The following is a 27,688-nucleotide window of genomic DNA, read 5'->3' as shown; positions in this document are numbered from 1 at the left end:
GAAAAGTTAGGTTACATGCTTAGGGTTTATCCAACCCTAAGTAAAAGAATCAAACCTTCATAATTGATGGAGTTAAAGACAAAACAATCTACATCCTTGGATTCATCATCTCTGAGCTTTTTCTTCCAAACCCTAGCCCGTTTTTCTGTTTCTCTTCTTGCGCGTTTTCCAGAGAGAATATCGATATATATATAAAATAAACTTAATAATATAATAATAAAAACTAACTCTTAAAATAATGAAAACTAACCCTAAAAATAATGGGCTTATTTTCTCTTTAATACAAAACCTAATAAAGCCCATAGATTACAAAAATCAGCCCAAAAGGTTAAAACCCGTAGCCATAAAAACAGGTCAAACCTGTAACTAAAATTGCTACTAGAAGCTTGGTGTCCGGACGCGATGCTGCTGCATTTTTTTGCTTCCTTCTGAATCTTGTCCCGATGCTCTGGGTTGACTCCAGAATGGTTATAATGGACCGCTGTAAGCCTATTTTAGCTTTATTGCCCTGAAATACACATAAACATAAATTAGGACTAAAACATGAAAGTAAGATAAATGTAAGAACTGAAATACCCTAACTTAGGTGCTGAAATTTGCAACATTTAAGCATTTATCACGCCCTTAAACTTAGATATATATTACTAGTCCCTAGTAATGAACTACAGTATGAAAATGAAACAAACATATATACAACTATAAACTAAATAAACAAATAAAGATAACACCACTTTTGTAGGTATTATGGTTGCATTTAGCATATGCAATAAGCCTTTTTATCCCTTAGGTTACCCCTAGTGGACGAGTGAAGTCTCGTGAGTGTTTTTAGAAATGGTATTCATAAACATCAACAACCCTTTCTTACTTGAGAAGTAACGACACATATTAAATAAGTGTTGAAAGTAGACTACTTCAAGTATGCAAATTTCTGTCATTTCTAAGCTATTCTTAATATTTCAACATCATATAAGCAAGAATGGTCATCCACACATTAAGCAATTAATCATGCAAATTGAATTAATTCTGTCATTCTTTTTTAGTGAACCGGTATCAAAATGTGTTGATATCCTAGCAAATCAAAGTAATGGCATAGCCTTACCCTCAAACTAGCATACAGATATAGTACCAGATATTAAGACATTAAATGAACCTTGTTATTCAATCAAACATTTTTTTTTTAATTGATCTCATTTTTTTTTTCTTTCTTTTTTTCACCTTTGGTGAATGCTTTTCTTTTCTTTTCTTTTTTTGTTCTTTTTCTTTTTTTTGTTCCTATTTCTATTTCTATTTCTCACCTTTAGCGAGTGATTTTGCTCACCTTTGGTGAGTGTTTTTATTTCTTTTATTTGCAAGGTCATTTTATCAAGAATGAAAGCTTTCAAAGCATACTAGCTCAATTGGGATAAACCAAAACAATAATCAACTAAACATGTACCCCACAAATTGAATGCTAGTGTGCACAAGTGCAAGTGTAGAATTCTAGAATCAACTCTCAAAGTATTTTCAACCAACAAGATGATGTGTACCACAAAAGCAAACATGATGTCAAAAATTGAAATTTACCCCTAAATGACATCCTAGAGCATACAAGAAGTATTAGACTCTAACAACTTGATTTTCAAAGGCACTATGCTTCAAAAGTTCAAAATCATTGCCAAACACATCTTAAATCTCATCATGCATTTAAAGCTCAACTTAAAGTAGAATGAATTATGATGACCTTACCCCCAAACTTAAACTGTACATTGTCCTCAATGTGTAATGAGAACAATGAAAAATGATGGAAAGAGTATACCGTGATGGCAAAGACTATGAAGTCCGGTAATGATCCAGTAGAAAAGATGTCTCCCCCAAACTTGGATACAAAAACCTAGTTGTATAACCATACTAGCAAAGTCACATCAAATATCACATGGGATAAGTAATGCATACAGTCCAAAACAATATATAACACGATGCAAAGAGATATGAGATGAAACCCTTGGTAAGAATGAAAACATGCATAACTATGCAGAAGTGCACAATGGAAAAAAAAACATTTTTTTTTATTTATTTTTCTTTTCATGAAAGCTTGTAAAGAAACAAAATGAAAGAAAAATAAAAAATGAAAAGGAAAGTAAACATGCACTATACAAGGAATAAAAGACACAATATGTCTTATGGGTTCTAAGTTGAAAGTCTCTAGCAAGACGGAATGTAACTTTGAACAATCGTTTCTTTTTTTTTTCTTTAAAAAAAAAAAGAAAAAATTAAAAACATAACATTTATGTACACAAACAACAATAAAATGTAAAGAAATAAAAATTCAATAAATGAAAATGCAATGAAATAAATAATGCAAAGAAAAAAAAAAAAAAAATTTCCGAGCGATGGTTGCTTAAGGCCGGGCGAATGATGGCTCGGCACCTGATACTTACAAGCAAATTTATTTATTTTTTATTTTATTATTATTATTATTATTATTTTTTCTTCTGGGTGATGGTTACCCAAGGCCGGGCGAATGATCATCGGAACCTAATACTTACACGCAATTTTTTTTTTTTTTCTTTTTTTGGGCGGTGGTGGCCCAAGGCCGGGCGAATGATCGCCCGACACCTGATACTTACTCGCAAATTTTTTTTTTTTTTTTTTCAGGCGATGGTCGCCCAAGGCCGGGCGAATGATTGCCCTACACCTGATACTTCTTGTCAGAAAATGCTCACCCGGGCGATGGTCGCCCAGCAGCTGATACTTAAAATTTTATTATTATTATTATTACTATTATTTTTATTTTTTTATTTTTTTTAGGAACGAAGGAGGAACTTAATATAACTAGTGTTTAACGTCGTTAGAAAGACATGAAATGCTCTCAATCTTCAAAGTAAATGGGATCCACCAAGAGGGCGGATTCCACATTTATTTGAAGAACTTGTCCATCAATGAATGGTTTAAACCTTTGACCATTAACTTTGGAGGTCCCTTCATCTTTTAAATTTTGAAGTTCAACCGCCCCATGAGGTGAGACGGAGATGATTAGATAAGGACTTTCCCATTTGGTTCGAAGCTTTTCAGGAAAGAATTTGAGTCTAGAGTTGAAAAGCCATGCTTTTTGCCTAGGTTCAAAGGATTTTTTCACAATATGTTTATCATGAAATGCTTTAGTCCTTGCCTTATAAAATTTTGAACTATCATAGGCCTCATTTCTCAATTCCTCTAGCTCATTGATTTAGAGCAAACGGTCCTTTCCAACCTGATCAAGATCAAGATTGATATTTTTTATTGCCCAAAGTGCTTTGTGTTCTAGCTCAACCGGAAGATGACAAGGCTTCCCATAAACAAGTCTATATGGAGACATGCCTATTAGAGTCTTATAAGCCGTTCGATAAGCCCACAAAGCATCATTCAGTTTCCTTAACCAATCTTTTTGGGTTAGATTAACAGTTTTCTCAAGAATGTTCTTGATTTCCCTATTAGATACCTCGACTTGCCCACTTGTTTGGGGATGGTAGGGAGTGATCACTTTATGTGTGACAGAGTATTTCAAAAAGAGTTGCTTCAAGAATTGATTGCAGAAATGTTTTCCTCCATCACTTATCATGGCCCTTGGCATACCAAAACGAGTAAAAATGTTTGATTTGACGAATGCAATTATCACGGAGTGGTCATTTGTTTTGGTAACACAAGCCTCAACCCACTTTGACACATAATCAACGGCAATGAGAATGTATTAAAAGCCATAAGACATTGGGAATGGTCCCATAAAATCTATGTCCCATACATCAAAGATTTCAACCACGAAGAGTAAAGTTAAAGGCATTATGTCTCTCTTTGACATTGATCCCAACTTTTGGCACCGAACACATACCTTGCAAAAGTTATAGGCATTTCGGTGGATAGTGGGCCAGAAGAGCCCACTTTGAAGAACCTTCAAAGCAATCTTTTTTCCACTAAAATGCCCACCACAAGCAAGTGTGTGACAAAACACAAGGATGCTCGGAACTTCACTTTCTGGCACACATCTTCTTATGATTTGATCCGGACAATAACGAAACAAAATGGGATCTTCCCAATAGTATTTTCAGATGTTAGCAAAGAATTTGTTATTTTCTTGTTTTGACCGATTAATGGGAAGTTTGCCGGTTGCAAGATAGTTAACAATGTCGGAGAACCAAGACAATGTCCCATTTGAGATTTGAAATAGTTGTTCATCCGGAAATGATTCATAAATTTCAAGATTTGGAGAAGATTCAACCATTAATCTAGACAGATGATCGGAAACGACATTGTCGAAGCCCTTTTTGTCCTTGATTTCAAAGTCAAATTCTTAAAAAAGGAGGATTCATCTTATTAAGCGAGGTTTGGTTTCCTTTTTCATTAAAAGATGCTTAAGAGTGGCACGATCGGAAAACACAATTACCTTAGATCCTAAGAGATATGACCGAAATTTATCAAAGGCATATACTACAGCAAGTAATTATTTCTCGGTGGTAGAATAGTTCAATTGGGCACCTGAGAAAGTCTTACTCACATAGTATATAGCACATGGTAGCTTACCTACCTTTTGCCCCAAAACAGCACCCATTGTGAAGTCGGAAGCATCACATATAATCTCAAATAGTAAGGACCAATTTAGAGGTTGCATGATGGGAGCGGATGATAGAAGAGTGCGAAGTTGATGAAAAACATTTAGGCATGTTTCATCAAAGACAAATAGAGTCTCCTTGGCAAGAAGGTTGCATAAGGGTCTAGCAATTTTGCTAAAGTCTTTGATGAAATGGCGATAAAAACCAGCATGTCCTAGGAATGAGCGGATTTCTCTCACCATAGTAGGTGGAGACATTTCGGAAATCAGCTCAACTTTCACTCTATCTACTTCTATTCCTCTTTTAGAAATGACATGTCCAAGCATGATTCCTTCTTGAACTATGAAATGGCTTTTTTCCCAACTTAAGACACGATTAGTCTCACGACATCTTTGAAGCACTTTTATGAGATTTTGAAGACACGAATCAAATGAGGACCCAAAAACTGAGAAGTCATCTATGAAGACTTCTATATATTTCTCCACCATGTCTAAAAAAATTGACATCATACACCTTTGGAAAGTAGCAGGAGCATTGCACAATCCAAAAGGCATCCGTCAATAAGCAAATGTACCAAAGGGACATGTGAAGGTGGTCTTTTCTTGGTCCAATGTGATGAGCACTGAAAACTGTGCAATTAAACCCCTTAAGCTTAGGTATTCTAGGATCTTTATCTATCTTATTTTTTTTGTCTTAGACTAATTTCATGTTATTGCTCTTTTTAGGTACTTATCCCAAAAATAAGTTAATTCAGCCAAATAAGAGCTTAAAAGAAACAATCTCAAACTGAATAGAAGAAAGTAGCAAAGTGGAAGCAAAATGAAGCAAAGTGTGGAAAAACAACAAGTTCTATCGATCTCAACATTCCTTCGATCGATCAGAGCAACATCGATTTGGACACTTCAAGATAGATCCAAGCCTTTGTCCTTATCCAAAAAATTATACCATGTTCGATCGATTCGACTTATCTTAGATCGATCGAAAATATTCCATCTTATCCAGACCTACCACCCCACCTACCACTCTTGTCTCTTTCCCAAAATATCCCAAAATATCTTAGAGATTTGTCTTTATTCAAAAAGGCGCCACTAAGGATGATCGATCTCTACAGCATTCGATGGATCTCACCAATATTCGATCGATCTTAACACAGTTCGATCGATCGAACCTCCTCAAGTCCGAATTAAAACAAAGTCCAGCTCATTAAAAGTTGGCTCATGGTGCAATCATTGCAAGGACCCTAGTGCACGAATCTAGACCATTGGGTGTAACACTTGAGCCTTCTATATAAGGGTTTTGAGCCATTTTTACACATAGCTTGGAAGATTGAACACATTTTCAATACACATATCATATCTCATATCTTGGAGAGGAGGCTAGAGACTAGAGAGCTTTTACACATCTTTGGGAGTCTTCCATTCTTCTAGGGTTTCCAAAAAGAAGGAGGTCATGCCTACCATGGAGATAGCCCTCGAGGGTCGGATGACTACTTCAATGAGTGGCTAGACATCTACTTGGGGCTAGAGTAGCCCCTAAGTTTGCTTCCTAAACCTAGTGTTTTGTATATTTTTAGGGATTTGCTTGTAATAAATGTTTTGATTTTGGATTTATATACATATCTTGTAGTTTCTACTTGATGTGTATGGATTTTAATGCTTTCAATTGATTCTCTATCTCTAACCATATGTCTATGTATGCTAGAATGGATGATTCATGTGTTTTTCTCTAGATTTAGTAGAGTTTATGCATGTTTATATGTATGGATGAAGTTAATCTAGAGATGGTCAAAACATAATGCTTAATTGAACACTCTTATAATTTATTTGATGGTTCACACTTATTTTTTGATGGATTGTGCCACACCTTTAGCTTACTTAGTTTAATTTCTATGTCTTTAGTGTAGATATAGTGTAGTTGCTTTAGATTCATAGATAGGTGGACAATCTTTTCTTGTTCCTTGGTGTTCCATACTTATGAATGCAAATGGTGTATGCTTCTAGATAATGCTTCTAGATAGTTGTGTGGGCATAAATTGTGGTTTCATTGAATGGATTTTGGTCTTATTTGATAAGTTGTGTTTTTCATTTGAATTGGCTAGACAATCTTTACTTATTTGTCATTCATGCCTAGTTTCAATTAATGTCACACACACATACAAAAGTTACAATTCAATTTCCCCCATTGATATACAATTGTTAGTGTCTAGTGAAGTCAAGCTTAATGGTGAGCTCTAGTACCTTAAGTTATCTCCTCTATATCTTTAACCTTCATTCTCAATTGTTACCTTTTACTTGTTTTAATTTCAATTGCATTGTAGTTTAATCAACCAAACAAACCATCTTTTGATCATTTGACCTACTAACCCTATACATTGTTTCCATTACAAGCACGCCTACAATCCCTTGGAACGATCTCTACTCGCCCTAGCTGTATTTTTAGTTAGAGGTAGTAGTGGCTTTTATAAATTTAAAACTTAACCAAATTACACACACACACTCTTAGTGCATCTTTTAACGTTGGTGCCCGCGATAACCACCACAATGGATTTAAAGCCACTTGATTGTACCCCGAGTAACCATCTAAGAAGCAATAATATTGTTACCCGGCCAATCTTTCCAAGATTTGGTCAATGAAAGACAATGGAAAATGGTCTTTCCTAGTGGCAGAATTTAGCTTTCGATAATCTATACGTGGTGATACATTTAGATATGAGATCACCCTTAGCATTTTCAACACTGTAATTCCCAACTTTTTGGGAACCACTTGAGTTGGACTAACCCACTTGGAATCAGAGATAGAATAAATGATTCCCGCATCTAGAAGTTTCACAACCTCCTTCATGACAACTTCTTTCATATTTGGTTCAATCTCCTTTGAGCATCCCTAAATGAACTTTCATCTTCTTCTATGTGTATGCGATGCATACAAATAGAAGGGTCAATGCCTTTTAAGTCAGCCACACTCCATCCAATAGCTTTTTTGCTAGCTTTAAGCACTTCCAAAAGATCATTTTCTTGGTCATTTTTAAGATTTGAAGCAATGATGACCGGAATAGTCTCTTTTGGGCCTAAGAAGGCGTATTTAAGATTGGAAGAGTAGGAGGAGAGATGAAAGAAGAAACTGGTGGAGTATTAGAGCGTGAAGGAAGAGGTTCTTTCTTATTTTTCCAAAGTGGGAAATCCAAAGTAGCCACAGAGTCCATCAAAGCATTCACCTCAGTTATGGATCCTTCTGTATCAAAACCACAACTTTCAAACATTTCACAAAGGCACGCCTCAAGAAGATCCTTAGATAGAATAGAAGGGAGAGTCTCCTCTATGATTTCATCCAAAACATCCACTAGGAAACACTCGTCTTCATCTTTGGGATGTTGACTCGCATTGAATACATTAAGCTTAACCATCATGTTGCCAAAAGAGATGTCCATAATATTGGATCTACAATTAATAGTGGCATTGGCAGTGGCAAGGAATGGTCTTCCTAGGATGACTGGAATGTGATTGGTAAGATTAGGGACTGGCTCAATATCAAGTACCACAAAATCAACCGGGAAATAAAATTTATCAACCGTAATTAAGATGTCCTCAACAATTCCTCTTAGTTGTTTAATTGATCTATCGGCTAGTTGGATGACTACCAATGTTGGCTTCAAGTCCCCTAATCCTAATTGCAAGTAAACAGAGTATGAAATGAGATTAATACTTGCACCTAAATCAAGGAGAGCTCTACGTACCTCTTGGTTTCCAATAACACAAAAAATGGTCCGAGCACCCGGATCCTTGAACTTAGGAGGAGTATTGGAAAGAATAATGGAACTCACTTGTTCCGTTAGCACTTTTTTAAGGTCCTTTCCTTTGCTTTTCCTCTTTTGAGTGCACAAGTCCTTCAAGAACTTTGCATATGGTGGAATTTGCCTAATTGCATTTAGAAGAGAAAGATTAATTTTCACTTGTTTGAACACTTCCATCATGTCATGAATTTTTCCTTCTTGTCTCTCAAATGATGAAGTCTCTCTCAAAGCTTGAGGAAATGGAGCTTTTGGCTCATAAGGCTTCTCTAATTAGGGAGATGATGATGAAGATAATGGAATGTCCTTTTTGGAACCACTAGCATCTAAGGATGTAGGAATATAATTTGGAATGGGACGGATGCAACCACTCGGTTGTGCCAGTTCACTATCCTTTTTAGGTATCTCTACCTTATTGTCCACTTTCCTACCACTTCTCAAAGTAGTAATTCTTTAAGCTTGCTCATTTCCAGAAAATTCTGATGAAGGACTTGCTTGCGTAAATTGCCCCTTAGGATTGGTCTCAGTTTGACTAGGCAACTTACCTTCTCTCTTACATTTAAAGAATTAGCTAATTGCCCAATTTGAGCTTCAAGCTTTGTAATTAATTAAGAATGAGAGTGAAATAATTGATTCTCTTTTCGAAGATCACCTAAGGCTTCCAAGACCTTGTCTTCAAAAACAGGACTCTTAGGAGGCGCTTGATTTGGATTAGAGTAGGATTGAGAATTTGATGTTTAAGGTTGAGAGTAGGATTAAGAATTTGATGCTTGAGGATGAGAATATTGATTCACATTTTGAGGATAGAATGAAGGACGGAAACCTTGAGAATTCTGATTTTGATTTTGGAGATGTAGGGGAACATACTTTGCTTGGTAACCTTGAGGTTGAGAAGGGTTTGCACCATCTCCTTGATTTTTCATGCAAAGTTTGGATGATTCTTCCACCCCGGATTGTAAGTATTGGAATAAAGGTTGTTCCCTTGATGAATGAAAGCGGCATTTGCTTGTTCTTGAGACTCACTTGGTATGATTTGTCCAAGAGGGCAATTTGAAGTATGGTGAGTGTAACCAGTGGCGTAGCTAGAAATTTCCTTCAGTGGGGGCAATTTTTAACAGTAATAATATATATATATATATATATATATATATATATATTGAACCAAAATAATATATGTAAAAATTAATCAGTACTAAATATTTCAGAATATTTTTCATATTTTGAAAGCGCGCAGTCGAGTTTTCAAAATGTTCATGGCATAATAATAGTAAATTTAGATGAAACAAAAATATATATCAGATTACCTGTCTTCGCACTGTAATATTTGTTTGGATTTTGTGAAATTTTGAAATATTGAAGACTCGTCGAAAGAGAAATGTTGAAGATTGAAAATGTGATGGAAATTAACAACGCATTTGTTTGTGGTAAAGTCAAAAGTGTGAAAGGATATCTTGTATTTTTGGCGAAATTGAGAAAGAATATAATATTTTGAGAAAGTGGAAAAAAATATCATATTTTTTGGAAAGATTATATTCCTTTTTTTTATTTTATAATACCGTGAATGGTCATTTGGTTATATATATATATATATATATATATATATGTGTGTGTGTGTGTGTGTGTGTGCAATGTCAATTTTTAGTGGGGATAATTATACAAATATAAAAATCTTTCCATATAAAATTAAAAAAAAATTAAACAAATTAAAAATTCAGTGGGGGCAGCTTCCCCCACTTGTCCCTATGTGGCTACGCCACTGAGTATAACTAGAACAAGTCATGCATATTTCATTAGAATGATGAGGATAAGATTGAATTGCCGAACCTTGATTTAAAAGGAATTTATCAAACCTTTGAGAAAGATTTTTGACCTCGGTGGCAATTTCCATGGAAGTGTCTATTTGACATAGAGCTTTCTTTCCTCCCATATTTGCTAGGCGACCCCCCTAGAAGATGAAGACCTATGCATCGAGTTTTCACTCATTTTTTCAAAGAGATGCCAAATTTCATCTTCATTTCTTTCTATGTAGCTTCCGCCACAAGAAGCATCAACAATGCCCTTATTAGCATCGGATAAACTTGAAAAGAAACATTGAACTAATTGTCACTTAGGAATGTCATGATGTGGACACTTCCGTAGCAAGTCATTCAAACGTTCCCATACTACAAGAAGGGGTTCTCCTTCTTCTTGTGCAAATTCACAAATGAAAGTTCTTATTGAATCGGTTCGACTCGCAGGATAGTACCTTTTTAGGAACTCTTGTTGCAATTGTGCCTAAGAGGTGATTGTATTTGACCGCAAGTTTTTGAACCAATATTTAGCTTTATCCCGAAGACTGAAAGAGAAAAGCTTCATTTTTAGGACTTCTTTCGAAACATCCGTGATTTTCACAGTGGAATAAACTTCCAAGAACTCATATAAATGTTTATAAGTCTCTTCATTGCTCAACCCATAGAAAAGGGGGCACATGTTAATGGTGGAAGCTTTAATCTCATAATGATGAGCACAGAAATTTGGCAATTGAATGCAAGTTGGTGCATTATATTGATTTGGAGTATAATGATTCCTAAGGACCATTGGAGGATTGAGAGGATTGAGAGGATGATATGGCATTTGACCTTGATGATGGTATGCCATTTGACCTTGTTGAGGGTATACCATTTGAACATATTGTTGTTGTTGCTCATCAATTGGGGGAACAACATTTGGCTTTGACATCCCTAGATTAGGTTGTTGCACAACATGATTAATTGGTTGTGGCATTCCCAAGGGTGGATGCACACCTTGAGGATCCACAATATGAACTTGTGGTGGGTGGTGCACATGACCAAGATCTTCAATGGGATCTTCAATTGGATCTATTGGGTCTTCCATTAAAGGTGATGAAAGATCAAAATTTGGAAGATTAGGATAACTATCCCTAGTAATACCTCTTAAACGCTGAAGGGAAACTTCGAGATTTTGATTTACAGGAGTAAGAGGGCGATTAAGTAGTCTACAACCATGCATGCACTAGAATAAGTCAACATATCAACACAATAATTTTCAACCTCCACATACGATATTCCCAAACTCCTCAATAATATTAATGCACTTAAAACAAATAAATACCTCCACACGGGCCGATGCCTTCTACAAGAAGGTATGCTTGGACTTAAAAATAAAACAATTCAAATTAAGCCTCCAGTTGAGTTGTCCAAAGCATGCAAGATAGTAAACAATTAAAGCACAAAAATTTAAGAGAAACTTACAAATGGTCCTTAAGCAACTTCAAAAAAAAATTAATTGCTTCAAAGTCCAGCGTTTGCTCCACTTTACTTAAAGTACCTAATTGACAAATATTAGATAAGAAAATAAAAATTAAAATGACTTTAAAGTAAACAATCAATAAAGAACTAATGTCTAATTCAATTCTTTAAAACCGTTAGATCCCCGGCAACGACGCCAAAACTATGATACAACCAAACGTGTGCACAAAATAATGCACAATACTTTAGGTTTAGAAATAATGTTAAGTGGGTATCATATTTTATAATTTATAAACCACTAAACACTTATACTATGGACTATGAAGTGAACAGGGATCGTCCCAAGAGATCTAAACAATTATAGGGTTTTAGAATCGAATTCTACTTTAGTACTTATGTGATTACTGAAAAGGGTTTTGTTTTGTGATTAGAACTAATTTAACTTAAGTGACTGCAATAAAATAATGGAGTTTAAAAGATTGGAAAGAGACTTAGGGTGTAGGATTCACCATTAAGCACATTCCCTAACACACTAACTTTCACTAATTGGGGAAATAATTAAATGTAATTCTAATGTAGCTAACATTTGCAAAGAAAAGTATGAATCATCAATTTCAAGCTTGAATTACCTACTTAATGACAATTAAACTAGGTGTAGTATAATTCATCGATCCAAAACATGACTCATCAATTCAAGTTACAATTTTAACATACATCAATCAAGAAGGTAATGCAACTGTGACAAAGAGCATGGAATTCAAACACAAGTATGGATGGTTTACTTACCTAATAATTAAATTGTAATTAAACTAATTAAACATGAACTTAAACAATTAATCAGACAATGAATTAACCTAATTGTGTAGTACCATCCATCAAGTAAAAGTAATTTCCATCAAATTGAAGCACAACTATAACTAATTATCAACATGCATAGACATCACAAGATTCAATTCACAGAGAAATCAAGTGTAAAGGTTGATTAACAAGCAAAAACACATAAGACAACATGAATTTAACATTGATAACCAATTGGAAGAATTTATTCAATAATATTCAAAGTCTATACAAAAATTACATAATTTACATCCCCAAAATAGTAAAAGAGAGAGAAGTTAGGTTACATGCTTAGGGTTTATCCAACCCTGAGTAGAAGAATCGGCCACTCATGGTTGATAGAGTTGAAGACAGAACAATCTCCATCATTGGATTCATTATCTCTGAGCTTTTTCTTCCAAACCCTAGCTCGTTCTTCTGTTTCTCCTCTTTCGTGCTTTCCAGAGAGAATATCGATATATAAAAAAATAAAACTCAATAATATAATAATAAAAACTAACTCTTAAAATAAAGAAACTAACCCTAAAAATAATGGGCTTATTTTCCCTTTAATACAAAACCTAATAAAGCCCATAGGTTACAAAAATCAGCCCAAAAAGTTAAAACCTGCAACCATAAAAACAGGTCAAACCCGTAACTAAAATTGCTGCTAAAAGCTTGGCGTCCGAACGTGATGTTGCTGCATTTTTCTGCTTCCTTCTCAAATTTGTCCCGATGCTCTGGCTTGACTCCAAAATGGTCATAATGGACCGCTGTAAGCCTATTTTAGCTTTATTGCCCTAAAATACACATAAACATAAATTAGGACTAAAACATGAAAGTAAGATAGATGTAAGAATTGAAATATCCTAACTTAGGTGCTGAAATGTGTAACATTTAAGCACTTATCAATTCACCTCAACCTGTATCACCTTCGTCATAGAGAAAACTTGCTCCCTTGTTTCTGTTACCTTTATATTGTTGGTGCGGTACTCTCTCGTGGTTTGCTTGGTGATGAGTACTAGGACTGCAACCAACATCACAACTGATCAATATGCTCTTCTTGCCCTGAAATCCCATATCACTTTCGACCCTTACAACATGTTGGAAAATAACTGAAGTATCTCAACCTCCCCTTGCAACTGGATTGGTGTTATTTGCAACATTCCCTACCACAGAGTCGTTGTCTTAGAGCTCCCCAACATGGCTCTAGAAGACACCATCCCTCCACACATCGGAAACCCCTCGTTCCTAGTTTTGCTGAACTTTACAAATAATAGTTTCCATGGCCTTATCCCTAAAGAACTTGCACATTTGCAGAGACTTAAATCCATCAGTTTAGGATATAACTTCTTTAGTGGAAACCTTCCAACGGATATGTGCTATCATCTTCCAAAACTCAACAAGCTTGATCTGTCTGTTAACCAATTCGATGGCCAAATACCTTCCACTTTATATGAATGCTCGGAACTTCATATGTTGTCATTGTCAAATAACAAATTTAGTGGAGCAATACCAAGACAGATTGGGAACTTAACCATCCTAAAGAGTTATATCTCCGCGGAAACAACTTGATAGGTAAGTTAGATTCTGCAATTCTTCTCCCTTACTATATCTCCATGTGTGCTTACATATGTATGCAAGGACTTCATCTTCTATTGTGACAATGTTTTGCATACCAAAATGGTTTAGGATATTGGGCTCAGTTAATGATGCATGCTAATTTCTAAAATGAATAAATACATAACCTCTCTTTACTACTATCTGGCAACATAAGAAACAACAGTTTCCATAGTGATATTCCTATATGGATAGGTAATTAGCGTTCATTAAAAGTCATCATTTTAACTTTCGACGACTTTACAGGAAACCTTCCTAAAGAAATTGGCAAGCTTGCTACTCTAGAGTTTTTGGATTTGAAGTGTAACCAACTTTCGAGCTCCATACCTGCCTCTATCTTCAACATCTCCTCGCTGGAAATTATTCGTTTTGCCAATAATAGCCTATCGGGTAATCTTCCAGCAGATATGTGCTATCGTCTTCCAAAACTCTCCTGGCTTGGTCTGTCCTATAACCATTTCGATAGCCAAATTCCTTCCACTTTTTATGAATGTTCGGAACTTCAAATCCTGTCATTATCATATAATAAATTCAGTTGAAAAATACTAAGAGAGATTGGGAACTTAACCATCCTGAAAGAATTATATCTTGGGTGAAACAACTGGATAGGTATTGTAAATTCTGCTTTTGTTATTCCTTGCTATATCCATGTGTGTTTAAATATATGCAAGGACTTTATTTTATACAATGATTCTGAACAAATTTTTGCCTACCACGAAAGTTTTGAAAATTGTGATATATTAATGTTTTATATTATTTACTTAGATGAATGAATGTATAAAGATATATTCAAATGCTCTAAAATCTTATAAATGAATAATTTGCTTGCAAAAACTTTTCTTCATACTAAAAAAAATATATTTAGTTTGCTAATCTCCCCTGGAAATATTTTAAATAGATTATTTATGTTACAGTTAAAAAGATTAATTAAGAACTTATGTGCACTCAATCTCCCAAATAAAGGACATTCTATTCAGTTTTGATTTAGCATATTCAAGCATTTGAAAGGACTTGATACAATCTAGTTAGATTGAACAAATGGACATGGATGTCAAAGATTAATTTATCATATGCCTTCTAGAGAAGGTGAACAATAAGTGAAAAGAGGTTACCGTTGTTTACTTTGAAAGGCCATCTCAGATTAAAATGATTCTGTATAAAGACAAAGATTTATGAACAGATCTGAAAAAGACCATAAAAAAGAGGAGTCACTTCCTCCGTTCTAATCCAATTCTCAAATACAACCTCTCAAGAATAGACATGACATTACCATCGTTTGTGTTTCATTGCAATCTTTTAGTTGTGTTCCAGTTTTAAATAAAATGTACTGGTTATACATACTTAAATTTTACATGATTGGTTCAAGATAAAGGATTAGCCTAGTACACGAGGCTCCCGCCAATGCAGAGTCTGGGGTGGATTAGATGTACCAATCATACTCAATAAAGGATGATAGTTCTTCACTCTAATTGTAACTCCACAGCATGGCATGGCCTCAAGCTATATATATATATATATATGCTAAGTGCATGCTATGCAAGCCTGCTTTGTTTAAATAGAAAACCTAGAATATTCTCAAACAGATCATTTTAATAATTATATATTTGAAAAAAGAGGTTTGTTGGTAATTTTGTATTACTTTGTATGTAAAATTCCACAACAGCTAGAAAATCTTCATAATTTGGAGATACTAATGATCGAGCGTGCCGGCCTCACTGGTACCATACCGTCATTCATCTTTAAAAACACTTTTATCTCCATATCAATACCTTTAGTGTTAGTCTACCACTGGGTATGAGGTGACATCTTCCTATGCTTGAGGAAGTTTATCTTAACATGAATGAATTGTATGGAAGCATTCCAAGAGAATTCGGAAACTCTACTTCACTGATTAAATTATATTTGGATGGGAACAGTTTGATAAGTACCTTCTTAATCATCTACTTTATTTGTTAATTTGATTTTCAAAAGTGGTATGGAATGTTTTTCAAAATAAAAATTATATCCAACTTTCTTTTAAATGAGTCAGACCCCCTGCGATACACCCGGGACGGCTATAATCACTCACAAACATCTGTTACCATACAACACCGCACTATTACCGCGTTGGATCATGACTCATTTTAAATAACTTTGCTATCATAAGATCACTACTAACACAGAAAGATGTAGTGCTTGCTAAAATTTACATGAGATTGTTAATCATAGCAATCTATAGATGCCAACAATTTACTTGTTCGCGTGTATTATAATACTTTTGTTACAGGTGTAATTCCACAAGAGATTGGTAACCTTTGCAATCTGGAGGTTTTATTCTTAGTTGCCAATAACTTACAAGGTCCCATTCCGGCTACAATTTTCAACAGTTCGACACTGCGAGAAGTTTCATTAGTGTAAAATCATCTTTCAGGCATACTTATGTCAAGTATTAGGTTACCCAATCTTGAAGAATTATATCTTGGTGAAAATAACCTCAACGGAATTATCCCTTGCTCCATCTCAAATCTATCCAAACTCGCTGTTTTAGACCTTTCCTATAAGAATTTCAGTCATTCAATCCCCGAACTCGCTTGGTAACTTGGGACAACTCAGAATTCTACAACTAGGAAGAAACAATTTCATTAATGAATCTCCAAACCAAGAATTAAGCTTTATTGCGGATAAGAGGCAACCTTCTGAAGGGCATTCTTCCAGTTACCATTGGGAACCCCTCCACTTCACTTCAAGATTTTTGGGCAAGTGAATGTGAAATTAGGGCAAAATTCCAAACCATATTGGTAACTTGAGCACTTTGGCTTTCTTGCTACTATATGATAATGACTTCACCGGATCTATTTCAGCGACATTGAAACAGTTGCAAAGGCTTCAAGTTTTAGATCTTGGAATTACCCGGATACAAGGGCCGATTCTAAATGATCTCTGCCACTTACACAACTTGGGTGCATTAGCTCTGAGTGAAAATGAACTTTTTGGTCCGATTTCAACTTGCCTAGGGAATGTTACTTCTCTAAGAGAACTCTTTCTGGGTTCCAACAAATTAACCTTCCACAATACCCATAAACCTGTTCAACCTCCAAGATATTTTGTATTTGAACTTGTCCTCAAATTCTTTGAGTGGCTCTCTTCCATCAGAGATTGGAACTTTAAAGGCAGCAATACAAATAGATCTGTCACTGAATAGCTTTTCAAGTGATATCCTTGCCACAATTGGAGATTTGCAAACCTTGATCAATATTTCTTTGGCACATAATAGATTACAAGGACCTATTCCTAAGTCATTTGGCAACTTGATAAGCTTGGAATACTTGAATCTATCTTACAACAATCTCTCAAGCATAATTCCAAAGTCAATGGAGTCACTCTTGTATCTTCAGTATTTCAATGCATTTTTTTTTTTTTTTTTTTCATAATTGTATTTCAATGCATCTTTCAATAGGTTAAGAGGAGAAATTCCCACCGGGGGACCATTTGCAAACTTCAAAGTCAATCCTTTACATCGAATGAAGCACTATGTGGTGCCCCGCAGTTGCAAGTCACACCATGCCACAATGCATTGTATTTCAATGCATCTTTCAATAGGTTAAGAGGAGAAATTCCCACCGGGGGACCATTTGCAAACTTCAAAGTCAATCCTTTACATCGAATGAAGCACTATGTGGTGCCCCGCAGTCGCAAGTCCCACCATGCCATTCAAGCTCTCTTAATGGATCAAGGAAAAAAAGAGTTCTTCTAGTAATATACATTTTGTTGCCCATTGCTTTAATTTCCTTGACCTTCACAATTGTATTAATAAGATGTCGAAAGAGAAACAAAACTCCAAATCAAACGGACTTTTTACCCACATCAGCACATGGAAGAATTACATAGCAAGAACTGTTATGAGCTATTGATGGTTTTAGTGATAGTAACTTGCTTGGAACGGGAAGTTTTTGTTCTGTTTACAAAGGGACATTTACGGATGGGACTATTTTGGCGATCAAGGTATTCAATTTGCAACAAGAAGGTGCATCCAGGAGTTTCGATACGGAATATAAAATGTTGCGCAACATTCGTCACAGAAATCTCACCAAAGTTATCAGGAGTTGCTCCAACCTAAATTTCAGAGCATTCGTACTCCAATACATGCTTAATGGGAGTCACTATTTCTTAACTATCTTGCAGAGATTAGACATAATGATAGATGTGGCATGTACACTTGACTATCTCCACCATTGTTATTCAATACCAATGGTTCATTGTGATTTGAAGCCCAACAATATCCTTCTAGATGAAGATATGGTTGCACATCTTTGTGATTTTGGCATTTCAAAGTTCTTGGGTGAGGGGGAGAGTATTGCTCACACCAAGACTAGCTACTTTGGGATTTATTGCACTAGGTGAAGCTTCACATCTTACTTCAAGTTTAACAAAAAATTTAATTGAAGTTTTACTTCCCTTTCACATTTTATTTGTTTTGATTAATTCTGATGTTTGACGTAGAGCTCGGATTGGAAGGATTAGTTTCCACAAGGTCCGATGTCTACAGTTATGGGGTTATCTTAATGGAAACATTTACAAGAACAAAGCCCACTGATGAAATATTTGTTGGAGGCTTGAGCTTGAAGCTATGGGTAAGTGAGTCCCTACCTAATCCAATAATTGAAGTTATAGATGCCAACTTGCTCAGGCCAAAGGACGGACAACTCAGTGCAAAGGTGCAATGTGTATCATCCATCATGCAATTGGCTCTGAATTGCCGTGCAGAATCACCACAGGATAGATTAAACATGGAAGAAGCCATGGCAACACCAAAGAAGATTAGACATCAGTTTCTTGCAAGCCATGAAGGTATCTATTTTATGTTACTTTTATTTGTATGTATCAAATTTCTTAAGGGCATATTTAGAAGTTAATTAACCTCATTTTAACACGGCATTTCTTTTCAAATAGTCCTTTAATAAATAAATTTATACAATTTTTTTTTTTTTTTGATAAGTAATAAATAAATTTATACAATTAACTTCCCAAACCATAGGAATACATTGTGATTTTACTTTAGTACGTGCCACTAGTACTAATTTTCTAATTTCTATATTTCCTAGAATGTCTCACTACAAGAATTTTAGTTATTAGGGACAAAAAAAATCATCCCTAAAAGTATTAAAATTGTACCTTTTAGGGACGGTAAATGTTATCGTCTCAATTAGTTACATCCCGAAAGGGTTTTAGGGATGGACTAATTGGGACGGAATAAAAATCCATCCCAAATATTTATTTGGGACGGAAGATTCGCCATTAACTAAATACTTGTAGAGAGTACAGCTGATAACCAAGTATTTACTATCCGTCCCAAATACTTGTAGACGCAATAAAATCCTACAAGTATAACATTTTGGTAACTAAATAGTAGAGAGTAAAGCTGTCTACAAGGATATGCCTACATAGGGGTCTAGACAAATATTCTCCATTAGTGGAGAATATGATAAAGCTTCCTGAAAGTATAACAGATATGAACAACTCAAAATAGACACAACACACTCAAAATAGACACAACACACACACACACACACACACACACACACATACGCATGAGAATTTTCACATCATGAAAATGACATCCTAAAGTGAGAGGACCAAAAGTAGCTTGAAGTTAGTTGCTGGGCTGAGCCATGATCTGTGTATGTGTGTGTTGCAAGAGGATTTATCACAACATGAAGAGACATCACAAATGTGAGAGGACGAAAGAGTTGGTTGAAGTCAGTTAGTGCCCTTGAATTGGGTTAGTTATGGCGGAAATCTTAGGGCCACGTGTCTTTGTACCAAGTTGTTTGGTTGTGTGGTACTAGGACCCGTTCACAAAACATTTCAAGTCTGCCATGTGGCAACGATGATCAATGACTCGGTCCAAACAGGTGGGCTGTACTATCTGCCCAAATGCCCCTATCTTGCCATCATGGTTAGAACTACGTTGTGTGAGTCTGACCAATAACAGATAAAAATGGATAATCGCAACTGAAGCAATTTTGGGTTGTTAATCTTTGATGAAGTGGGTTTGGGAGTGGAACCTACCAGACCTAATGACTCAAAACCCACAACCCATCTTGATTATTCTCGTTTTTCACTTAAGTAGCACAAATTAGTGTATCCCTGTTCATTTTTGTGTATATTTTACTAATCCAGATGAATTTAAATGACTGTTTAATCGAGACACTTCAAAAATGTTCAAAGATACGCTGAATATTCTGAAATGTAAATGGAATCATTTGCATATTTATCTCTGTAGGTCCTGTGATTCCATAGTCAAATCGCATTAATGAAAATTTGGTATCAGCAAATAATCAACAAAGCCATAAACAAAGCCACATTGTTTACATAAAATATCCGAAAGAGATGTTAACATGTTTATAATGTACTTCCTGAATCTCTAGCTACCGTTACACACGTCCTTGTATCCATATAAACCAAATTTACAATTCTTCAATCTTACCAACATCTGCTGAGACGCATAACCACTGGATAAAAAACACTCACTAGAAAGCTTTAGGAAGTACATTATAAACATGTTAACATTGGAACCAGATGAGTTTGGTTTATATATACATGCATACACTGCATGATTATGAATGTCAAAGGGAATTTGGGGGAAAACAATAATCCTTACAGAAGCTTTGTCAAACGTGCTGAATCCTACACCAATAACAATGACAAGATAGTCACTACATGTTAGTAAGAATACATGAGAGAACAACACAGTTCCATCGGTTTCATTTTTATAAACAAATTTAACTACATCAGACGTACCAATATATACAGACAAGAAACATAAATGCTGAAAATGAGATTAATCTGGATCAAGAATAAGCACCTCTCTTGTGTAATCTGACAGTCTTACAAGTTGTGAATCTCGCACTGCTCTGTACAAATCAATAGGAACAATGGGCTTCTATGCACAGAGAAGCAAGATTTATGGAGTGCATCATTACTTGGACAAGATATCACCAATATACATATAAAATATACAACCAGAACAATTATTATGCACATAGCCATCTAACGGTGGAGATACAATGCTTGTGTTTAGTATGTTGAAAGAGTGCGGGAGAGAATGCTGGGGAGCTTTTTTTTTCCATAAATTTAGTGAACTTAAAACTTCCATGCCATCTCTTTCCAAAGTTCATTGAAGAATCTGTCTACACGAATACATGAAAAAAATTACGTTCATGCTTTTCAAGGGATTGAATACCTCCAAATCAAAAGACAATCATAAAATCAACTTGATACCCACTGAACAATTCCAATGTAAATCAGTTTTTCAATTTCTCAACATGGATTCCAATTTTTTGTCTTTTCTTCATTTGAGGTCATTAATATTTCAACATGTTGATTTCAAATTTCAGTTTCGGGATGTTAAACATAGTCCACCTACGTATATGGATTCAATTGCTATTGTTTGCATAAAAATTGAAAACGAAAACTAAAACACATACCTAATATATATATATATATGTATATATACATGCCTCTGAAAATTGGGGGAAATTTATCAAAAGTGTGGAGGCCATTGAAGAAATTACGCACACAATAACCGTAAGATTGATTGCGAAAACTTACGGATAGTTGTCGATTTCAATCACCGATCAAGAGAGAGAGAGAGTAAGCTCCGATTGACACGAGAGAGATTAGAAGCAGCAAAAAAGCAGATCTTCCAAATTCAATCGATCCTCCTCACTATGCTTCTACAAATGAATTCCTTCTTAGCCCTAGGTGTATCGCTTCACGCCGAGAAGAGTGTGGCAAGCCGAACCGGCATGAAGTAGCTGCAACTGGTGCAGCGCCGTCGGCTGTACAGAGAGAGATGAGAATGAGAAGCCAAACTGGCCGGCGTGAGATAGTTGCAACTGGTGTGGCGTTGGCTGTACAGAGAGTAGATAGATGATATATGATGTTAGGCTAAGTTGTATAGTGAGAGAAATGAGAATGAGAAGAGAGAGAGAGAGAGAGTGGGTTTACAACTTTACAATACCCAAAAAGGTGTAGTATAGAAATTTTTTAATATTTTGCACGTGGAAATTTGGAATTAGGGAGGGAGGAAAATCAAGTGTCAAATTTTCCCAAATATACAATGCAGCCAAATTTTCCCACCAAAAATATTCCCGGTTATTTTTTAGCTCATTTGGGACAGTAGATATGTTGTTGTCCCAAAAACCAGAATCATTTGAGACGATATAATCTGTCCCAAGAGCCTCATTTTCCCACCAAAATCATTTTTTTTTTCTCATTTGGGACAGTAGATATGTTATGGTCCCAAAAACCAGGCTCATTTGAGACAATTTTTAAACCATCCCAAAAGCCTCCTTTTCTTGTAGTGTCTATATCAAGGATAATAAGTAATCGAAAAATATTCACATGTTATGACATGATTTTATTGCAACGGATTGTATACTTTGAGAGGTGGAAGTGTTGGTAGCTCTTCTGCTCCATCATATCGGAACTATGTCTCAAAGGAAGTTTGCTCTGTAAGATAGATATCAAGGTGGATTGTTTGCCACTGATGGATGCACACATATTGTTCTTTTCTCAATTTTTTTTTTATAAAATAAATGGATATATATGGTGCTGTCTGTCAGATTATTAGTTCATTGGATTGATCATCTTTAGGAACTAGTGGTCATGTACTGCTTCGGCTGTTTATATTCTGTGTTTTCTAGTTGTGGACGGCATGTGTGTTTTCATGGTATCTATACATAATGTTTTTTATTAGGACTTTCTCATCTTCCACAACAACATAAAAAAATGTAACAGATTAAATTATGATTACTTGTGTTGTTCCATCACATGTCATGTTTGTAATAACTCATGTAGTTTTAGGTTACCTCTTAAGTATGTATTATTGTAGCTACTCATGGTTTTAGTATGTGATTTAGTTCTTAATATAATTTAAAATCTTGCTTGAATTTCCAAATAAAAAATAAATGTAATGGCAAAAATTTATAGAAAAATTTTATTCGTTGCAACATTACTCATTAAAATGTTGCAACGTTTCTCACTAGAAATGTTTCTAGTGGACAATTCCTTATGCTGCATTTAGATAAATCAATGGATTTGAAATGACGGAACTTGAGTTTAAACGAAAACATGATAATTGACACTGAATACAAAAGACAATATGAATTTTTAGTTTATCAATATGGAAGTCATATAATCTTACAGTCCTTGTGTTTCTAGAATCACCATGGACATGGATTTCAACATTTGAAATCCATTAATATAAGCCTCTCAAGTCAATCTATGTCCAACTTAGACTAAATCTTTAGACTTTTCATGGCATTCATTCTAAAATAAACCCTAGAAAAAAGAAAAAGAACAGAACAAAACAAATAAACCTTGGTTTCCTTAAAGTAAAATAGTATATAATGCACTATGATGCATATTCTCTAACTAATCACAAATTCTAAGCAATTTAAATTAATGCAAATTTTATGACTATTCACAAATTCTGAGAAATCCAAATATGCCATATGTATAGTATATATTGGGAAAATTTTGAGCAATATAAAATAATTCTAAATATTAAAACTAAGTTTTGAACAAAATGCACCTCTGACTTGTCTTCTCCTTCTTTTATAGGCTAATATGGATATAACTTCAGAAGCAAGAAGTACAGCAACTGACAGATGATAGGCAAATGATTATAAGGATGCCGACAAACTGGACAATGTGATCCCTTCCAAGTATCCATAGATTTGAAGCTATACCCAAAGCGTGAAATGTGGCCACATGCTGCAAGCAAGAGAAAACGGTCTAGAACTTGATGGAGGAATAACTAAAAAATTGTAATGCCTTCTTACCCAATACAACTGGCTTGTAGAAGAGATCCCTGCAAGGTAAAAAGATGTATGACCAATCATTAAGAGAGAAGTATGTTTTATATGAAGATGTATGACCAATCATTAAGAGAGAAGTGATAGAGGAATCAACGGTACCCATTTACGATATCTTAGAGGTGCATGATGTGCATCAATGAGTGAGATGATGAGGTGCTCTGGTTGTGTCGTGTGAGACAAAATATGGACCACAATTGATCAGAATGGCAAAGCAAAAGTTGATAGATGACTCCACATAATATTAACAATGCTTTTGCTAAGGTGAGTGTAGGTTGCTATTATAGTTAACAGCTTTTGTTTTTTTCATCCCGCGTCAGTCTGTGGAAATCTCTTTACTTTAACAAACCAAATCAACTATGTTCTCTACAACATAAAAGGTAAAGTCAGTCACCGATTTACAATTTTGCTCTCTCACACAGACATGTCATTCCATTATGTTAAACAAATTTTGGTTGGTCACTGACTTTGCCTCAATGAGAATTCTATTTTGACAATTTACTTCAACACGTGATGATTATGATTCTAGTGTATTAGAAATTAGGATATTTAGTAAAACCTTATACATACATGTATATTATACACAAAAAAATAAATCTCAGGAGCATCCAATTCTTTGTCAAAATTAGTAATTCCAGAGTTGAAAAAAAAAAACATAAAAACAATGGAATCAATCCGAATAAACAAAAAGAAAAAACTTGGTGATGGTATATGCAAAAACAAATACCTAAATCAAGAATGCACAATAAATACTAGGTCACTTATTATGAGGTTCATGAAGACTTGCAGGCATACGCAACACTGAAAGTCATCTAGAAGTTCCTCAGATTCAATTCCAGCAGAATTTTCAGGCTGATTTTCCATTAGTGTGGGTTTCTATATGACCATATGGACAATAAATGAATATATATGATGATATAAAGCCCATATGTGATGTGTGCGTTTCTAAAACCCATAATTTACAACAAAAAATAAATAAAGAAAAAGAAATATACATACACACACATATATATATATAAACTAGAAAACGAGAGAAGTATTAAACATTTGAGAATATATTCTAAAAATAAGCTATCGAAAAATCTACTATGAAAGTAAGACTGCAGTAAAACCAAATGAGCTTCGAGAAGAGAAGGGTGTCCAGCCTACCGCATCATCAAAAACTTATCAAAATTGCAGGTCGCTAGCTATATAAATTTTTATTACCCACAATAAAGTAGCTGGAACAACAGCAAAAAACAAACAACAGAAATTCCTATTATCGGTATCACCTCCAGCAAGAACAGATACCCATGGCACCGTCAAAAGAACTAGTATCATCAGTTGGTCCATCTGTACCTGCCCCAATAGGGGGGGGGGGGAGAGAGAGCTAATAGTACCGGCAGTAGAAGAAGTAAGAAAATTACCTTATATTGCTAGATCATCACTGTTTTGCCGTTGTAGTCGTCAACCCACGGCAGAATCAAGAGAAAGGAAAGAGAACAATGAATGGTTACAAGTTTCTCATGGCCAGAGACATTATGGAATTCTATAACAAATATTTGTTGAGAGTTCTTCCACCTAGAGATTTTGGAGTCAGTTTTTAGTCAAATATTCACCATATGTCTAAGAAATTACAACAATTTCCAATGATCTTGCGTTCTTGGATCCGTTTTCATGTTAATATCCTACCCAATCGATTTCCCATGATCTTCCATTCCATGGGGGTGGCTGCACTTCTTTTGAAACACCTAGTTTAGTGGTCTGATAACAACATCACAAGCCTCTCTTGGAGAAAGGGACAAGAGTGCGTCACAACTAACCAAAACATCAAGTGAGTTAACCACTCTCTTCCTAACAACTATAGAGAAGGCTGACGAAACACACTGAGTGATTGACTCTTTCCTCTCCAAATCATAGTTGTCCACAAGAAGGAACAAAAACTCGAGAAGAGTGTGAGTGATGTCAACATATCCGGGAACAGAGTTCACCATCAGTAATATCACAGGTTCAATATTCATCACATTGTCCACTCTCTCGTCAAAGAAAAGCCAGTCATAAAACAGGGCCAGCTTCACATTGGCTTCAACATATTTCTTCCTACAAGATTTCAACAGCCAACCTATAACAACCCATCTTGGGATGATAGCCGACTGGATAATTTCGTTAGATGGGCGGTGTGCACAACATATAAACCGAACAATGTCAATTACTAGTGTCTATCCGGCACACACAGAAACTTTGTAACAAACCAAGCCTGGTACCGCTTTTGACTCCCCAAGTTCGCATGTGTAAGCAAAAATCGCAATTGGGTCTCCATTTCAGGAGTGACACGGAGTGAAAAATACCTACTTGAAGTCCTTGATTGATAAAGCTGTTTAATATCTAAAAACCCATCAGTTTTAAATCCACTTGGGTTCAACAGCAAGTCCTTCCATATAGATTGAAATTCAGGTATATGAAACAAGTCATGTAGAAGCCAAATGAGATCCCTCCCAATCTTGAAACACAAACGAAATTGCTCCCTCAACATTCTAATACAAAAATCAATCTCCATTCTCTTCAACACCTCTATCTTCGAATTACCCGATAACCTATAATGATCTGCCAATAACCGGAGAAAAGTATATAAAGCACTTGTCAAAACCAGGGGCTCTTCTTCTAGTAAACAATCCCATTTGGCTAAAAGAAGAGAAAGCAACTCTGAACACAACCACAAATTCCCTACACTAAAATACCCACCAATGATTTGCCTCAAAAGGGCCACCAACAACACATCAACTCCTACTGCCGAAACATAGACCATTTCGGAAGTAACCCAAATCAATTGAACCTTCACTAACTCAACAAGTTTTGGGTACAATTCATCAACAATCTTGGTAAGCATGTTCGTGAAAAAACTATAACCATCCGTGGCCTTGCTGTGCAAGTGTTTAATATGAACTTTGGCCAATTGGGGTTCACATAAAATACCGCAGAGAATCGCCCTATTAAGGTCTACGTAGTCCTGTGGAGTTGGGATTGTTAACAGAAATGGAGGCCTGAGTTGAGGTTCAAGAAGCTGAAGCTTCTCTTAGAGAGACTTCAACAGGGTTATCTGCTTCATGGGTTGATGTGCAGACTAGGGATGGCAACGAGACGGATTTGAGACAGGTTCCCCTAAACCCTACCCCGCCCTGTTTATTGTTACAGCATCCCATACCGGTCCTAAAACTGGGACGGGTTTCAACTCGCAATCCCATCCCTGGTTATAACTAGAGCACCCAGCCCCAAGACTGAAATACTTGCTTCTGCTGTTTAGTATATAAAAAAAGCCCTAGTTCATACTTCAAAGAGCTTTCTCTCACTCTCTTCAACAAAAACCAAGTACAGAGGCAGAATTAATACAAATCACAATGCTCCCTCCAACAAAAACCAACATCCAGTAAGCTTTAGCAACTAATTTAGCATAAATTGGAGCAGTTGTATCTAACAGAAGATATAGCACAATAAATTGTAAGTTGCAGACTTGGGAAACCCTAGCTCACTTCTTCCCGACTCAAGCTTCCCCTCGTATCAGATTTCACTCCCCATGGAATAAGGAAAATGATAAAGGTCCGATTGTTATAGATTCATTCGAGACACTATCTTTATTCACTACTGACCAAGATTGTCAATTGTAGCACTATTTATAAAATGAATCTGCACTGCAAGTCTGTAACACACACACACACATGCGGAGAGGGGTGAAAATCACCTCCAGTGAAATAGTGTGCCATTCACTCCATTTTAAAATGAGTGGTTGAGAAATGACCACGTCACCGAAGTTTGGGATGC

General features: G+C 35.5%; 1 protein-coding gene, 1 long non-coding RNA gene and 2 pseudogenes across 4 annotated transcripts; 2 read left to right on the top strand and 2 right to left on the bottom strand.

The window, feature by feature from the left end:
- Positions 1-10,462: 10,462 nt before the first annotated feature.
- Positions 10,463-10,560, top strand: LOC132283944 (small nucleolar RNA R71; annotated as a pseudogene).
- Positions 10,561-13,616: 3,056 nt separating this feature from the next.
- On the top strand, positions 13,617-20,312 carry LOC132273795 (probable LRR receptor-like serine/threonine-protein kinase At3g47570). Its single transcript, XM_059774869.1, has 4 exons — positions 13,617-13,828; positions 17,933-18,363; positions 18,513-18,860; positions 20,296-20,312. The coding sequence occupies exons 1-4, from the start codon at positions 13,617-13,619 to the stop codon at positions 20,310-20,312; spliced, it is 1,008 nt and encodes a 335-aa protein (XP_059630852.1).
- Positions 20,313-20,708: 396 nt separating this feature from the next.
- Positions 20,709-23,973, bottom strand: LOC132299315 (uncharacterized). Of its 3 annotated transcripts, XR_009480063.1 has the most exons (4): positions 23,861-23,973; positions 23,611-23,792; positions 21,624-21,925; positions 20,709-21,202 (listed from the first exon to the last, which is right to left on the bottom strand). It is a non-coding gene; the product is annotated as an uncharacterized LOC132299315 (long non-coding RNA). The 3 variants fall into 3 exon arrangements; XR_009480057.1 differs by having other exon boundaries at positions 23,611-23,973; XR_009480058.1 differs by having other exon boundaries at positions 20,709-21,198; positions 23,611-23,973.
- A 1,655-nt stretch (positions 23,974-25,628) lies between these two features.
- On the bottom strand, positions 25,629-27,114 carry LOC132273789 (uncharacterized; annotated as a pseudogene).
- Between the last annotated feature and the right edge of the window lie 574 nt (positions 27,115-27,688).

This window comes from Cornus florida, unplaced genomic scaffold (genome assembly GCF_030987335.1).
Source record: "Cornus florida cultivar Cherokee Brave unplaced genomic scaffold, ASM3098733v1 CherokeeBrave_3.0.0_Hap2_Chr01, whole genome shotgun sequence".
Taxonomy (NCBI): Eukaryota; Viridiplantae; Streptophyta; class Magnoliopsida; order Cornales; family Cornaceae; genus Cornus; species Cornus florida.
The sequence above is the reverse complement of the archived record's forward strand: the minus strand, read 5'-3'. Positions and strand labels throughout refer to the sequence as shown.

Excerpts from the sequence above, each read along its gene's own strand:
- LOC132273795 (XM_059774869.1), top strand. The coding sequence starts at position 13,617 with ATGGCTCTAGAAGACACCATCCCTCCACACATCGGAAACCCCTCGTTC. Across the intron at positions 13,829-17,932 it reads AAACTCAACAAGCTTGATCT|TGATAGTAACTTGCTTGGAA; the intron begins GTCTGTTAACCA and ends TGATGGTTTTAG. Across the intron at positions 18,364-18,512 it reads GTTCTTGGGTGAGGGGGAGA|AGCTCGGATTGGAAGGATTA; the intron begins GTATTGCTCACA and ends TGTTTGACGTAG.